The sequence below is a fragment of the Diabrotica virgifera genome, chromosome 10 (assembly GCF_917563875.1).
Source record: "Diabrotica virgifera virgifera chromosome 10, PGI_DIABVI_V3a".
Lineage (NCBI taxonomy): Eukaryota > Metazoa > Arthropoda > Insecta > Coleoptera > Chrysomelidae > Diabrotica > Diabrotica virgifera.
Window position 1 is genome coordinate 52070293 of NC_065452.1, and position 16146 is coordinate 52086438.

Here is a 16146-nt window from a genome sequence, read left to right on the forward strand (position 1 = left end):
GTTTTTTATAAATATATATTATGGTTATTGCAACATTCCTGCGGAAACTACCCCTATCCCTGAAAATAAGTTTGGCGAGCATGTTTTTACGATTTTTTCATTACCTATATATTTTTTGAAATGACGCTTATCAGATTTAAAGACCCCTATTTGCTCTACAAATAAGGTCCTATGCCTTTTTTTTCGTATAAGCAACCGTTTCAGCATAGTGGCGCCGCAAACCTCAGAAATGCTTTGGCGGGCTCCAGTTTTTGTTTTTTTTCGTCACCTATTCATTTTAGTAATAACATACTTATAACAAATAAAAGAACACACTGTCTGCTACATATTATGACCTATACATATTTTATTTTCTTTGCACCCCAAAGCCACAGTGGTGGTCCGAAGTCAATTTTTGCATATTTTCTTTATTCATTTTCCATTTTTTTGGGGTGGTTTCGGGGAAAATATGGTGCTGAATTATACAAAGGGCCTAGCCGGGTAAGATGGTGAAAAGTGCCCCCAACTCAATTTAAATTCCATATAGGTCACTTTTAGCACATATAGAGGAACTCACTTTCTGAAATTTTTAGCCCCCTAGGTGGTCACGTGACCCCCCTAGAGCTTAATTAGGCTTTTTATGCTTTTATTTATAGAGCTAACCAAAAACTTTATTTAAAAAAGTTGTAAGTTTCAAAAAGATCTATATGAAAAATTTTTTTTAAAATTTTTGGCGGGAAATTCGAATTTTTAGAACAATTTTAAACTTTTAAATAACTTTGAAAAAAAAACTAAGACACTCGTTTTTACGAAAATCAATTATAATGTGTATTTTTGCACAATCTTTCACCCTGAACTTTTTCAAATTTTTAAAATTGGTGAAACGTACATTTAAAAATAAAAACCGCATTTTTTCGGTTTTTTTTCGTTTTTTGATACAATTTTATACATTTTTTTCAAAAAAGGTAACACCGTCACTAGAATAGGTAAAAAAATGAGAAATAATTTGGGTTTGCTTAATAAAATTTTTTTGTAACGCCATCCATTTTCAAGATACAGGCCGTTGAAGAAAACAAAATTTTACACATTTTTTACTATTTTGCCGAAACTACTAGCAACATTGCAATAAAATTTGGCAGGTTTTAAGAGGTAGTTATTGTGCATTTTTTGACATACAATTATGGTAATGGTCTGAACTTTTTAAAGAAAAAAAGATGGTACGCCACTGACATATTTCAAATTAACAATCATTTTTGAATTCCTCGTTCCATTTGTGACAAAAAATCTATCTTCCCATTTTTTCATACGACGCGCCGTTTTGTTGCAAAAAATAAAATATCTTAACGCTTCCAAAGTATTCGAATTAATTTTTATAATGGATGTACGAGTTTATGTATGTAGATGTAGAAACTACTAGAAGTTCGAATGCTTTGTAAGGATTAAGATCTTTTATTTTTTGAAAAAAAAAATGGCGCGTCGTATGAAAAAATAAGATAGATTTTTTGTCACAAATTGAACAAGGAATTAAAAAACGATTGTTAATTTGAAATATGTCAGTGACGTACTATCTTTATTCTTTAAAAAGTTCAGACCATTACCCCTGTGCGCGCCAATGATGAATATCAAATCCTTAATTGTATGTCAAAACATGCACAATAACTACCTCTTAAAACCCGCCAAGTTTTATTACAATGTTGCCAGTAGTTTCAGCAAAATAGTAAAAAATGTGTAAAATTTTGTTTTCTTCAACGCCCTGTATCTTGAAAATGGATGGCGTTACAAAAAAATTTTATAAAGCAAACCCCAATTATTTTTTAATTTTTTACCTATTCTAGTGACGGTGTAACCTTTTTTGAAAAATATGTATAAAATTGTATCAAAAAAAAAACCGAAAAAATGCGGTTTTTTATTTTTAACGGTACGTTTCACCAATTTTAAAAATCTGAAAAAATTCAGGGTGAAAGATTGTGCAAAAATACACGTTATAATTGATTTTCGTAAAAACGAGTGTCTTAGTTCTTTTTTTCAGAGTTATTTAAAAGTTTAAAATTGTTCTAAAAATTCGAATTTCCCGCCAAAAAATAACAAAAAATTTCTTATAGATCTTTTTGAAACTTACAACTTTTTTAAATAAAGTTTTTGGCTAGCTCTTTATGCGGGTGGGATAAAAAATAAAAACATAAAAAGCCTAATTAGGCCCTAGGGGGGTCACGTGACCACCTAGGGGGCTAAAAATTTCAGAAAGTGAGTTCCTCTATATGTTCTAAAAAGTGGCCTATATGGAATTTAAATCGAGTTAAGGGCACTTTTCACCATCTTACCCGGCTAGGCCCTTTGTAAATAACACTTGTACATGGGTAATCGCTGAAAGTTTTTTACGCTAGCATAAGCGGTTCAGATGGTATAAAAAGGGACTTTTTAAATTTAACACCCTGTAATTAAAAAATGGACAATTGCTCTTAAATGAAACCTATACCAAAAAATCAGACATTTATTTTTGATTAATTGCCGCTGGGTTGCTTCTTGATTCCCATAGGTCTGGATCCCGCGTATGAAAAAAAAGTTGATTAATAGCAAGCTGAAAATTTGTTAATAGCTTAAGGGTGTCTAGTCGGACAAACTTTGATATATGGGAACACTGGAACAGGGGAAGTTTTAATTGTGGAACAAGTTAAAAATTTGTAACAGTCAGACCACGAAAACGTCGCATGTATTTTGTCCGACAGAACTTCCAATTGATTTGTTACCCTTTCATTAAACTCTCATGTAAAAATCAGGCTGCTATTTATCACCAAATGGGCAATATAATGAGTGGAATACGTAGAACATGTCAAATGACAGGAATTATGACAGGTGATAAACAGCAGTCTGATTTTTGCATGAGAGTTTAATGAAAGGGTAACAAATCAATTGGAAGTTCTGTCGGACAAAATACATGTGACGTTTTCGTGGTCTGACCGTTCTAAATTTTTAACCTGTTCCACAATTAAAACTTCCCCTGTTCCAGTGTTCCCATATATCAAAGTTTGTCCGACTAGACATTCTTAAGCTATTAACAAATTTTCAGCTTGCTATTAATCATTTTTTTTCATACGCGGGATCCAGACCTACCATTACGGTTAGGGAAAAATCATTTTTTAAATCATCTTTTTTTAAAAACTTGTTAACTTTGGGGCGCCACCTCCGCTAAACGGTGTGTGATAGATACCTATATGCTGTCGCAAAATAAATTGTAGAAAATATAGTCCTCTTTATATTTCTATTAAGGAATATTTTGCAATAACGTACAGGAATGGCTACGTCTCGCCAAAACCACAAACGCCCCCCTTTAAAGGGATGAAAATGGGTGTTCCGGGGCGAAATATTTTAAGAAAAAGTTAGTCTCATTAAAAGCACCCCTTGATATGCTAAAAAAAAATAAAACCGGACTTGTGTCGAGTTTGCGAAGTTCAACCTCTGTTTCCTACACTATATAACATCAAATAGTTTCGTTCTTCTCAATTTATTTGTTTCATGTTTAACGTTTCTTAAGGCAGGCCTCACATCAAAGAAACATGAAACGTAAATCACGTTTCATGGAAATAAAACACTGCTAAACAAATAGACGTACGACCATTTATGAAACTCCCCGAAAATAAAAATATTTTATGAGCATGAATCACACTCGTTTCATTGGTAGGCGGACTTCAAGATTTGTTTACCTGTGATTTATTTTCATGAAACGTGTTTTACGTTTCATGTTTCATGTTTTACGTTTCATGTTTCTTTGGTGTGCGGCTTGCCTTAGACAGGCCGCACATTAAAGAAACATGAAACGTGAAACAGGAAACAAATAAATTGTAAAAAAAGTAACCGTTTCATGTGATAAGCTAATCGATAAAACAAAAATAAAATTTGTATAGTCGGCAATGGATAGTGACGTGGTCGTTGCTGTCGGCGCCGCTCTTTAATTCCTAATATCAAAGAAACGTGCAACATGAAACAAATATATTGTGAAGAACGAAACAGTTTCATGTTATATAGTGTAGGAAACAATGATTGAACTTTGCAAATAAGTCCGGTCATATTTTTTTTTCAGTATATCAAGGGGTGCTTTTAATGAGACTAACTTTTTCTTAAAAGATTTCGCCCCGGAACACCCATTTTCATCCGTTAAAAGGGGGTAGTTTGTCGTTTTTGCGAAACGTAGCCCTTCCTGTAAGTCATTGCAAAAAAATTCCTCAATAGAAATATGAAGAGGACTATATTTCCTACAATTTATTCTGCGACAGCATATATCTATCACACACAGTTTAGCTGAGGTGGCGCCCCCAAGTTGACAAGTTTTTAAAAAAGATGTTTTTAAAAAAAAAATATTTTTCCCTAACCGTAATGGGAATCAAAAAGTAACCCAGCGGCATTTATTGACAAATAAATGATTGATTTTTTGGTATAGGTTTCATTTAAGGGCAATTGTTCATTTTTTAATTACAAGGTGTTAAATTTTAAAAAGCCCCTTTTTATATATACCATCTGAACCGCTTATGCTAGCGTAAAAAAACTTTCAGCGATTACTCATGTACAAGTATTATTCACAAATTTGTATAATTCACCCCCATATTTCCCCGAAACCACCCAAAAAAAAAGGAAAATGAATAAAGAAAATATGCAAAAATTGACTCTGGACCACCACTGTGGCTTTAAGGTGCAAAAAAGTTAAATATATAGGTCAGAATATGTAGCAGATAGTGTGTTCTTTTATTTGTCATAAGTATATTATTAATAAAATGAATAGGTGACGAAAAAAAAAAAAAACTGGAGCCCGCCAAAGCATTTCTGAAGTTTGCGGCGCAAACTGTGGCGTTACTGTGCCGTAACGGTTGCTTTACGAAAAAATTCATAGGACCTTATTTGTAGAGGAAATAGTGGTCTTTAATTCTGTATAAGCGTTGTTTCAAAAAAATATATAGGTAATGAGAAAATCGTAAAAGCATGATCGCCAAACTTATTTTCAGGGATAGGGGTAGTTTCCGCAGGGATGTTGCAATAACAATAATATATAAATGTATTTATAAATACCCTATTGATGGAGTAGGATTTTTCTCTACCCCCTTTAAAGGAATGAAAATGGGTATTCCGGGCCAAATCTTTTAAAAAAAGTTAGTCTCATAATAAGCACCGCTTGATATACCAGAAAAAAAATACCAGACTTGTGTCGAGTTTGCGAAGTTTAATCTCTGTTTCCTACACTAATATACTGATCAAAGAAACAAAAATAAAATTTGTATAGTAAATAATGCTGTTTAAGGTAAGGTAAGGTAAGGTTGTGTAGTAAATAAGGTCGTTGCTGTTGTGGCAACTCTTTTATTACTGTCCAAAAATCATAACCATAGTACATAATATTTGGTTGCAAACAAGTTAAATAATCATCTTGCTAAATTTCAATCATTTTATAGAATGAGTATTCAAACATTTACATTGTTTTATTGTGGGTCCTGGTATAAAAAACGATTTCTTGTTATTGTCTATTCGAGTACCACTTCAGGTTATAATTATTGTACAAGTCTTCGTTCTACTCCATCACAGAATCCAATACAATATTAAATTCTTGGTCGGCATTCATTTTACGCATGTAATTGATTAGTTAAAACAATGAAACTGATATCGAAAAATAGAACACGTCCTATTTCATGAAACACGTTTCAAGAAGATATAATGTTTCATGGGCATGAATCACACTCGTTTCATAGATATGCGGACGTCTATTTGTTTAGCAGTTTTTTATTTCCATGAAACGAGTTTCACGTTTCATGTTTCTTTGGTGTGCGCCTTCGGAAGATAAAAATGTTTCACACGCATGAATCACACTCGTTTCATTGGTATGCGGACTTCTATTTGTTTAGCATTGTTTTATTTTCATGAAACGTGTTTCACATTTTATGTTTCATGTTTTACGCTTCATGTTTCTTTGATGTGCGGCCTGCCTTAAGGACTTTTTTGCAAAAACGTACAGGAAGAGTTACGTTTCGCAAAAACAACAAACTACCCCCTTTAAAGATAGTCAATTAGGCATTCTGTCAAGGCTTCCAACATTTTTTGTTGATTTCGATGTCAACGTCCTTTTCATAGTCCACAAATATTAAAGCTCTAGTTAAGCTCCAAAATTTGCTCTAAAGCAAGATATCTATTTAACAACGATTTTATATTTTGGTTGTTTTTGAAAATTATTAATTCTATTGTTATTGTTGGATTTTAGGATCCTCTTTGGGATGCATTGTCATATCAAATGGAGTCTGTAGGTTTGCAAAAACCTACAAAAGCCAAGCCTGCTTATGTAAATATACCTGGTAAGTTCATATATCTTGATTCAGATATTCTACTGTTGATTGATTTTTGACTTTAAAATTAATTTTAATTTATTTAAATCTTATTTACTTATACCTAAGAAAACGAAACATAAAAATCAAAAAAATTACTGCCCTCTATTTTTCAACTGGAACATCTAGGGCAGTGGGGGGCAAACTTTTTTAATTGGGGGCCACAAAGTTTAACAAACTCTATAGGAGGGACAGAATTATAGAAAAAATGTATTTTGTCTTAAAGCTATAGTATGTACATTACTATCCATATCGATGGACCCTTGGCGGGTCGGAATAAATACTTTTGTGGGCCGGAGTTGGCCCGTGGACCGTACTTTGCCCATCACTAATCTAGGGGAAGTCAATAGAAAAGGTCTATCATCTCACGGGTATCGAAATTTTTACTGTGTTATGGTTTTTTATTAACATTTGCAAAAAAGTGACTTTTCCTCCATTTCAATATTGTGAGAAAACTTGGGTTGTCTGCTGAACAAGCGTTGGGACGCTGAGACTGAAATAAAGAGCAGAGTAGAACACGTCAGAAATGCTTTTTTGAGGCTTCGTAAATTTCTGACTAATCGCAAGTTGGATTTCAACCTGAGATACAGGATGCCAAAGTATTACGTTTGGCCTGTTCTTTTGTACGGAATGGAACCATGGACGTTAAAAGTCAGCTCCATTAACAAACTTCAAGTCTTTGAAATATGGTGCCTTCGTCGAATGCTTAGAATATCATATACTCCGGTCAACTTACACATCCGAGGTTACAAAAATTACCATCAAGCTGAAAATTGGCAGGATTGTTCAAAATACCATCATAAATGAAATCTAAAAAGTCCTCATAAATCCGACCTGAGCTAAAAAATTTACGCGGGGTCAAAGGTCACAAAATATAGTTTTTAGCGATTTTCAGCGAAACGGTAAGTTTTATCATAAAATTAATGCTAAAAAAAATATAGATTAGATAATTATCTATAAAAAATGTCTTATTACTTTTTTTCCCAAGAGCCACCGTTTTTGAGTTACAACGATTCAAAAAGTTGTAATCGTCATGATATGCGCATACGTTTCCACACCACCTTTGAGGTAGTGTACTTACTTAGTTTTTTTAACGTGGTTTCACTAGTACTACGGATCTGTTATAATTCTGTTTAATTTGAAGCTATTGAATAATAATTGATATTGGCAAGGGTTAAAAATGATAAAAGTTATAAAAAGCGGTATAAATTAAAAAAAAAGGGAAATTTATCCAAGTGGTTTATAATTTTCTAATACTTCTGCTTCCTCTTCTCCTTGTTCTTCTTCTGCTTCTTCACCTTCTAGCTGTTCTTCTTTTTCTTTTTGTTCTTCTTCTTCTTGTCCATCCTGGGTGCAAGTAAAATACCCCAATAATGACACATCGCATGGCTCCTCGATAGAATCAAATGAATCCTCAATTGTTGGTGATTCAACATTGGGGCACGACCGGTTTTGACAATTAGTGCATGCTACCGAACAAAACAGTCCAAACTTTTTGCAACCACATTTTTAGCGCTACATCCCTTTTTACAGTTGCAAAAAATTGTGTTCAGGAGTTTTTCCGGCGCAGGTGGGAGTAAAGTTTGAATTGTTTCTAATGAACTGTCGACTAATTTCCATCCCCAGTCTTTTGGATTTAGCTGATAACCAAGCCACACTTGAACTTGGTAATATACCCGAAAAGATGTTGATGAGCAGCCGCTGAGGTTGGAGAAAGACAAGATAACTACACTTGTTTTTTATTTGGAGTATTTTTAAAGAAACATGCATATCGAAACATATCTAAGCACGAAGTTTTTTTAGGCTCATACATACATGGAGAGAAGAAAGCTAATTCTGTTGGAAATAACTTCTTGTGGAGTTGAATTAGTTTTTTTTAAATTTCGGCACATTCAAGTAATATATTAAGTTTAACACGTATTTTCACTCCGGACTAGTACTAGACTCAAGACTAATTAATAACTCGAGAGTGTCATCTACCTGAAGGATTTCGCCACCCAGGAAGATAACGGTATTATTTGCATAATAGTAAACAAACTAAATTTGCATAAAGTTTATTGTATATTGAAATGTTTATTAGTACTTAGCAATAAACATTTTGCCTAGAAAGTTGGATTTTATTATTATGTTCACACCCTTCTGAGAAAAGAATAGATAGGGCGATTAGATTAGCCGACGTACCGATAGAACGTGTTTATTCCGACAAAACCCATCTTAACAAATTGAATAAGATGCATAAGTAAGAAGAATTATTATAAGTGAATACTTTGTCATATCAATTTACTACTTTTGTTTGGAATAAGCCGTAAAATTGAAATAATAATTCTTATTATTTTCGCGTTACATTCACTTTGTAAAGATTTTTTTGTTGGCACTGTAATATAATACAGCATCCCTCGGTAGACCGCAAGCTGTATAGTAAAAGCATTATCATATTTATAATATTTTATATTATTATGTGTAATATAAGTTAAGTTGACCGATAGAATATTATGTTTACTTGTATTACAACTTCAGTGATGTATACATATACGTGGTGTACTAATACATATTTATTATGACGATTAGAACTCTTTCAACTCTTTGAATCGTTGTATCTCAAAAACGGTGACTCTTACGAAAAAAAGTATTAAGATATTTTTTATAGATAATTATCTAATCTACATTTTTTGTTAGAACTCATTTTATGATAAAACATCGTTTCGCTGAAAATCGCTAAAAACCATAGTTGGTGACCTTTGACCCCGCGTAAATTTTTTAGCTTGGGTCGGATTTATGAGGACTTTTGAGATTTCATTTATGATGGTATTTTGAACAATTCTGCCAATTTTCAGTTTGATGGTAATTATTGTAACCTCACTCCTATCTTATACGGACAGAGTCTAATATACGGACAGAGTCAGAAATGAGAAAGTATTAAGAAAAGCGAACTTCCAGGATAGGAAATTTTTTAACTATGTAAAAGTAAGAAGAACCGGTACTCGAAGGAAAGATAGAGGGTATGAGAGGTCTAGGACGTACAAAGATATCATAGCAGCGTAATGCTGCTAAAAACAATAATATAATCCTGACTATCTAACATCTCACCTGAAAAGACAATGTAGTTACCTCGGACGCAAGCAAGCAATTTGATTTAACCCGACTTGTGGGATTTGTTCACCCTCTCGAAGGAGTACATTCGGGTGTAACAAGTCATTGGGGCGAGGTGTTTTGACCCGAGTTATACAGGGATCACCCCACCTCACTCCAATGCCCAATGCAAAATTACATTATTACATAGGACCGAATGTCAATTAGAATAAACAAAAAGTTTCTTTTGAATGAGATATTTGAAATTAAAAATCACACTCAATTTTCTCTTCTTTTTTACACCGGTAATTTATTAAAACAAACATTAAGTATAGAAGTTTTCAGGGACTTTCTGCTTTCGGTAATAATAATAATCTTTCATTCTGCGTTTCAATTTTTTAAAAATACTAATTATATTTCTCAGGGTTCGAAAAAAAAATGAATGCATTTAAAAAGCATTGGTCTGAAATTTTGCGCCTAGGCTCTTAATAAGAAGAACATATCAGGGAGTTGATAAATTTACGTATGATACCTAATTTTTCCAAGTACATACATTTTTGCTTTTTTTCATAAGATATCTTGATTTAGATCTAAGTTTTTTAAAGTTAAGTAATTTTCGTCCGTATTATGTTTTTAAGTTTAATAGAGGTCCCGTTATTTGAGAAGGCACTAATTTGCACATTATTGCGCTTGTATAGAAGTCAAAATTTGAAGTTTCTTCCTAAGCGACGCCTTACCATTAAATAATTTCAATCTTCTTCTTCTTGTAGTTCCTTCTCCTTTATATCGGAGTTTGGCTATCATCACAGCTATCCGTATCTTATTGACGGCTGCTCTGAAAAGATCTATGAGCTGCAACTATACCACTCTCTTAAGTTTCTCAGACAGGAAATTCTTCTTCTACCTATGGATCTTTTCCCCTTTATGTTGCTCTTCATTATGAGCCTTAATGTCTCATTACCTCTAGTAATGTGGCCCAAATATTCCAGCTTTCTCTAGTTATCTAATGTTGATGTTTTTTATCACCTCACAATTCTTTTGTAGCCTTCTTAATACTTCTGCATTCGTAACTCGTCGGATCCATGGTATTTTCAAAATTCTTCTATAGCACCACATCTCAAATGCTTCCAACTTTTTATGCTGTCCACTTTTAGTGTCCAGCTTTTCATTCCATACAACAAAGTTGAGAACACGTAACATCTTAAGGCTCTTATTCTCACCTCCAGAGGAAGGTCTCTTATAGAGGAATTTTTTAAATGCTTTTCTTGCAATTTCGATGCATGTCCTGATTTCTCTACCTTGGTCGTTGTTTTCTGTTACCCAGGTTCCCTGATATTTGTAGTTATTCACTCTTTCTACTTGTTTTCCCTCGATATCTAGCCTTCCTACTGTATGTTGCTTAGAAATAATCATGAATTTGGTTTTCTTAACGTTCATTTGTAGTCCATATTTTATACTGACTTAATGTAATCTATTCACTAATCGTTGCAGTGCTTCTAGACTGTCTGCAAAAATAGCGGTGTCGTCTGCGAATCTTATGTTGTGCAAGATTTTTCCGTTTATTGATATACAATGTTCTGCTTCTGATATTGCTTCCTTAAAAATAGCTTCGCTGTACATATTGAATAACAACGGAGACAACACGCAACCCTGCTTTGATTTCTATGGTTTCCGTTTCGACATTTTCGATTTTAACCTTTGCTTTTTAATTCCAGTACAGATTGACAATAACTCGTATATCTCTACTGTCCACATTCTTTACTTTTAAAAGTTTTACATGTTTCTGATGTCGTACCCTATCAAAAGCCTCTTGAGAATCTATAAAGCAGATATAGAGATTGTGAGTCATATCTAGTCGTCTTTATGTGAGAACGTTAAAAACGTTGATGAGCCACACACTAAAAGTATTGTTAAAAATAATTCACAAAAGAATATTTAATAAACTAGAAGAGGACATAAGCGCCACACAGTTTGGATTCAGAAGTGGACTGGGAACACGGGAAGCTTTATTTGGTCTGAGTGTGTTAATGCAAAGATGTTTGGATGTAAACCAAGACCTCTATGTAGGTTTCAAAGATTTTGAGAAGGCCTTCGATAAAGTCAGACACCAAAAGCTGTAAATCCAAAGAAGCAAAAACATCGACAGTCGCGACATTAACATCATATCCAGGTTGTACTGGGACAAACAGCAAAAATCAAGGTTGATAATGAGTTAACCGAAGAAATTGAAATTCGTCGAGGTGTGCGTCAGAGTTGTGTGCTTTCTCCACTACTATTCAATATATATAGCGAAACAATATGTCAGGAAGCGTTCCTAGAGCAAAACATTGGTATGAACATTAACGGAGAGTTAATTAACAATATACGATACGCTGATGACACGCTGTAATAATAATATCGTATGGCATTTTTGCCGGGGAGATCCTTTCGGATAGTTCCGGCGCCATTTACATATTTAACCCTATTTTAAGTAACTAGTGCCGATGTACACTAGCCCAGGGGGACCGACGGCTTTACGTGCTCTCCGAGGCATGGTGAGACGGCTCGTGTCATTATTGGAAATGAAAATGGTTTGTCTTTGGCAGGGCTCGAACCCACGTCTACTGGCGTATGAGGCCAGCGTTTATGCCGTTACTCCACGGCCGCTCATACGTTAATAGTAACAGATAACCTAGCAAATTTACAGTATTTGATGGAAAACATAAACACTCATACCAATAAGTATGGTCTAAAATTGAACATCAAAAAGACTAAATTCATGATTGTAACGAAGAAGCTATACACCAATGTGAATTTAACCATAAATAATGAGCCAGTTGAAAGAGTTACGTCCTACAAATATTTAGGGGTTTGCTTCACTGATACTTACTAATGACCAGACAAGAGAAATCAAGAGGCGAATAGAGATAGCGAGACAATCGTTTGTCAAAATGAAAAAGTTCCTATGCGGCCGGGACATACATATACCTCGTCCAATTTACTTACCGTTGCACGTCATCCGCGCCATAGCCTGTGACACGATACCAACACGAAATATCTAGGCTGTAGGTGTGTTCCCCTTTAGAATCATTTTGATTCTAAAAAAGAACACACCCACCGCCTAAATATTTCGTGTTGGTATCGTGTCACAGGCTATGGCGCGGATGACGTGCAACGGTAAGTAAATTGGACGAGGTATATAAACTTAAGAACGAGAATGTTAAGGTGCTATGTTTTCTCCGTTCTGCTGTACGGTTTGGAAGCTTCGACACTGAAAAAGATAAACATCAAAACATTGAGGCGTTCGAGATGTGGTGTTACAGAAAAATGTGGAAAATACCATGGACAGAAAGAGTAACAAATCAAGATGTTTTACTGAAGATGGGGAAGGAATGCGAAGTCATAAAAACCATACAAACGAAAAACTGGAATATCTAGGACACATAATGAGAAGAGAAAAGTACTCTCTGCTAAGACTCATAATCCAAGGAAAAATCTCGGGAAAGAGAAATGTGGGATGTAGGAGGATTTCCTGGTTGCGAAATTTAAGGGAGTGGTATGGGTGCAGTTCAATACAGTTGTTCAGAGCTGCAGCCAACAAAGTTAAGATTGCTGTGATGGTAACCAACCTCCGATAGGAGACGGTACTGCAAGAAGAAGTTAAAAGCGAACAGAGCCTCTCTCGTTCCTAGTCCTTCTCTGAATCCAAACTGGGTGTCATCTATATCTTCTTCTATTTTTTTTGTACAGTCTTCCGTGTATTATTTTGGGGAACATCTTAAGTTTATAGCTTATTAAGGAAATTGTTCTATACTGGGAGCATTCAATCCCTATTACTCCTGTTGTATATACCTTGTTCAATAGATCTAAAAGTATATGCAGTGTTTCTTCGTCAATGCATTTAATAAGCTCAATAATTTCAATACTCAGTAGCAAAATTTCAATGTCACTAACCAATCACCAACTTTAAAGTCGGTTCTTAGACCATTTTTAGGTGCGCCATAATATGCAAATAAGTACCTTCCCAAATGACGGCACCTATAAAGGCATGTTTACAAGAAGGAAATGCTTGCTGGTTTAAAATTAATTGAATATTTTATTGATTTTAGTCACCCTGGACCCAAATTATGATGAGTCGAAGGACGAAACGTACCTTGACCAAATCTTTTCTTCCCTTGTTATGTTAGGGGAAGGGGGATTTGGGCAAGTATTTAAAGGTACGCACAACTTTGACAACAGAAAATATGCTATAAAAAAGATCAAGGCACGTGAGGACGCGGCGAAGTATGCCGAGATCAAACATTTTGAAAAAGTGGGGTGTCACCCCCATATTGTGAAGTACATGATGGCGTGGGAGGAGGAACACGTGTATATCCTAATGCAACTCTCACAAATGAGTCTAGCCAACTACATCAATCTCACAAGAAACGTGTCAGAGCTAGTGTATTTTGATTGCATTCATGACATATGTGTTGCCCTGAAGTACTTGGCGGACAAGGGTATTATACACTTGGACGTCAAGGACGATAACATACTAATTCATGGAAAGGTGTTCAAATTATCAGATTTTGGAAATATCCTTGACATGAACGAGGTAAGTCTGCGAAAAAAATTTACTTCCTTTAACCCGTGCTGCTCCCTTCCCTTAGATTTTATCTAACATATTTTATTTTTCTTATATTACTTTTCTTTTCCACGTATGATGATGTAGACAGGGCGAAAACGCCGGTTCGTTGGAAAAAATATTTCCATGAGATTTTTTTGCATAATCATAAAGTAGTCAGGATTTGTTTAAACAATTTTTTTTTAAATTGCAAGTATCAATATTTTCGACCAAGAAATATTTTTTAGGTTTTTTGGACCATTCTGAACAAAAAAGGTCTCTTGTAATTTTTCTCTAAAGTTGATCGTTTTCGAGATAATTTTCGATCGTTTTCGAGATGTTTTCTTGTAATTTTCGTTTTTTTCTAAACTTTTTCTATTAGAAATTTTTAATGATTGGTGGTTGAAACAAAAGTATTCAGATAGCCTTAAAAATATAATTGTGTGTCTTCTAGCGAAACCTAAGAAACCACCTGACTTACCTTCGTCCTACCGACCTATTTCATTGTTATCGTGTATTACAAAAACTTTCGAAAGGCTTATAAAATTTAGACTCGAAGATTTTGTCGAAAACAGATCAATTTTACCAAAAAATCAGTATGGATTTCGTAGAGGTATAGGTACAATTGATGCAATCTCCCATTTAGTTACAGATGCTCAATTGTGTCTATGAAAAAATAATTACATGTTGTGTCTTTTTGTGGACCTTAAAGGGGCTTATGATGTGGTAGATTTGGAAATATTATATTCAAAAATGGTAACGTTTGGTATCAATAAAAGAGTCTCTATAAATATTTTAAATTTGTTTGCTAATAGAAAAATATTTTTGCGAGATAGTCATAACGTTTTACATGGTCCAAGAGTACTTTACAACGGGCTTCCACAAGGCTCTATTTTAAGTCCCCTTTTGTTTAACTTATACACTGCAGACTTGCATGATTTGATGAGCGATGACATACAAATTATTCAATACGCGGACGATTTACACACACACACACACACACACACACACACACACACACACACACACACACACACACACACACACACACACACACACACACACACACACACACACACACACACACACACACACACACACACACACACACACACACACACACACACACACACACACACACACACACACACACACACACACACACACACACACACACACACACACACACACACACACACACACACACACACACACACACACACACACACACACACACACACACACACACACACACACACACACACACACACACACACACACACACACACACACACACACACACACACACACACACACACACACACACACACACACACACACACACACACACACACACACACACACACACACACACACACACACACACACACACACACACACACACACACACACACACACACACACACACACACACACACACACACACACACACACACACACACACACACACACACACACACACACACACACACACACACACACACACACACACACACACACACACACACACACACACACACACACACACACACACACACACACACACACACACACACACACACACACACACACACACACACACACACACACACACACACACACACACACACACACACACACACACACACACACACACACACACACACACACACACACACACACACACACACACACACACACACACACACACACACACACACACACACACACACACACACACACACACACACACACACACACACACACACACACACACACACACACACACACACACACACACACACACACACACACACACACACACACACACACACACACACACACACACACACACACACACACACACACACACACACACACACACACACACACACACACACACACACACACACACACACACACACACACACACACACACACACACACACACACACACACACACACACACACACACACACACACACACACACACACACACACACACACACACACACACACACACACACACACACACACACACACACACACACACACACACACACACACACACACACACACACACACACACACACACACACACACACACACACACACACACACACACACACACACACACACACACACACACACACACACACA

General features: G+C 35.4%; 1 protein-coding gene across 1 annotated transcript in view; it reads left to right on the forward strand.

Annotated features, from left to right (window-relative positions):
* Positions 1 to 16146, forward strand: part of LOC126893024 (membrane-associated tyrosine- and threonine-specific cdc2-inhibitory kinase-like) — a 54320-nt gene that overhangs the window by 21489 nt on the left and 16685 nt on the right. Inside the window, exons 2-3 of the mRNA XM_050662964.1 lie at positions 6215 to 6305; positions 13493 to 13977. Of these exons, the coding sequence (XP_050518921.1) occupies positions 6215 to 6305; positions 13493 to 13977 (576 nt within the window). The remainder of the gene's footprint in view (positions 1 to 6214; positions 6306 to 13492; positions 13978 to 16146) is intronic.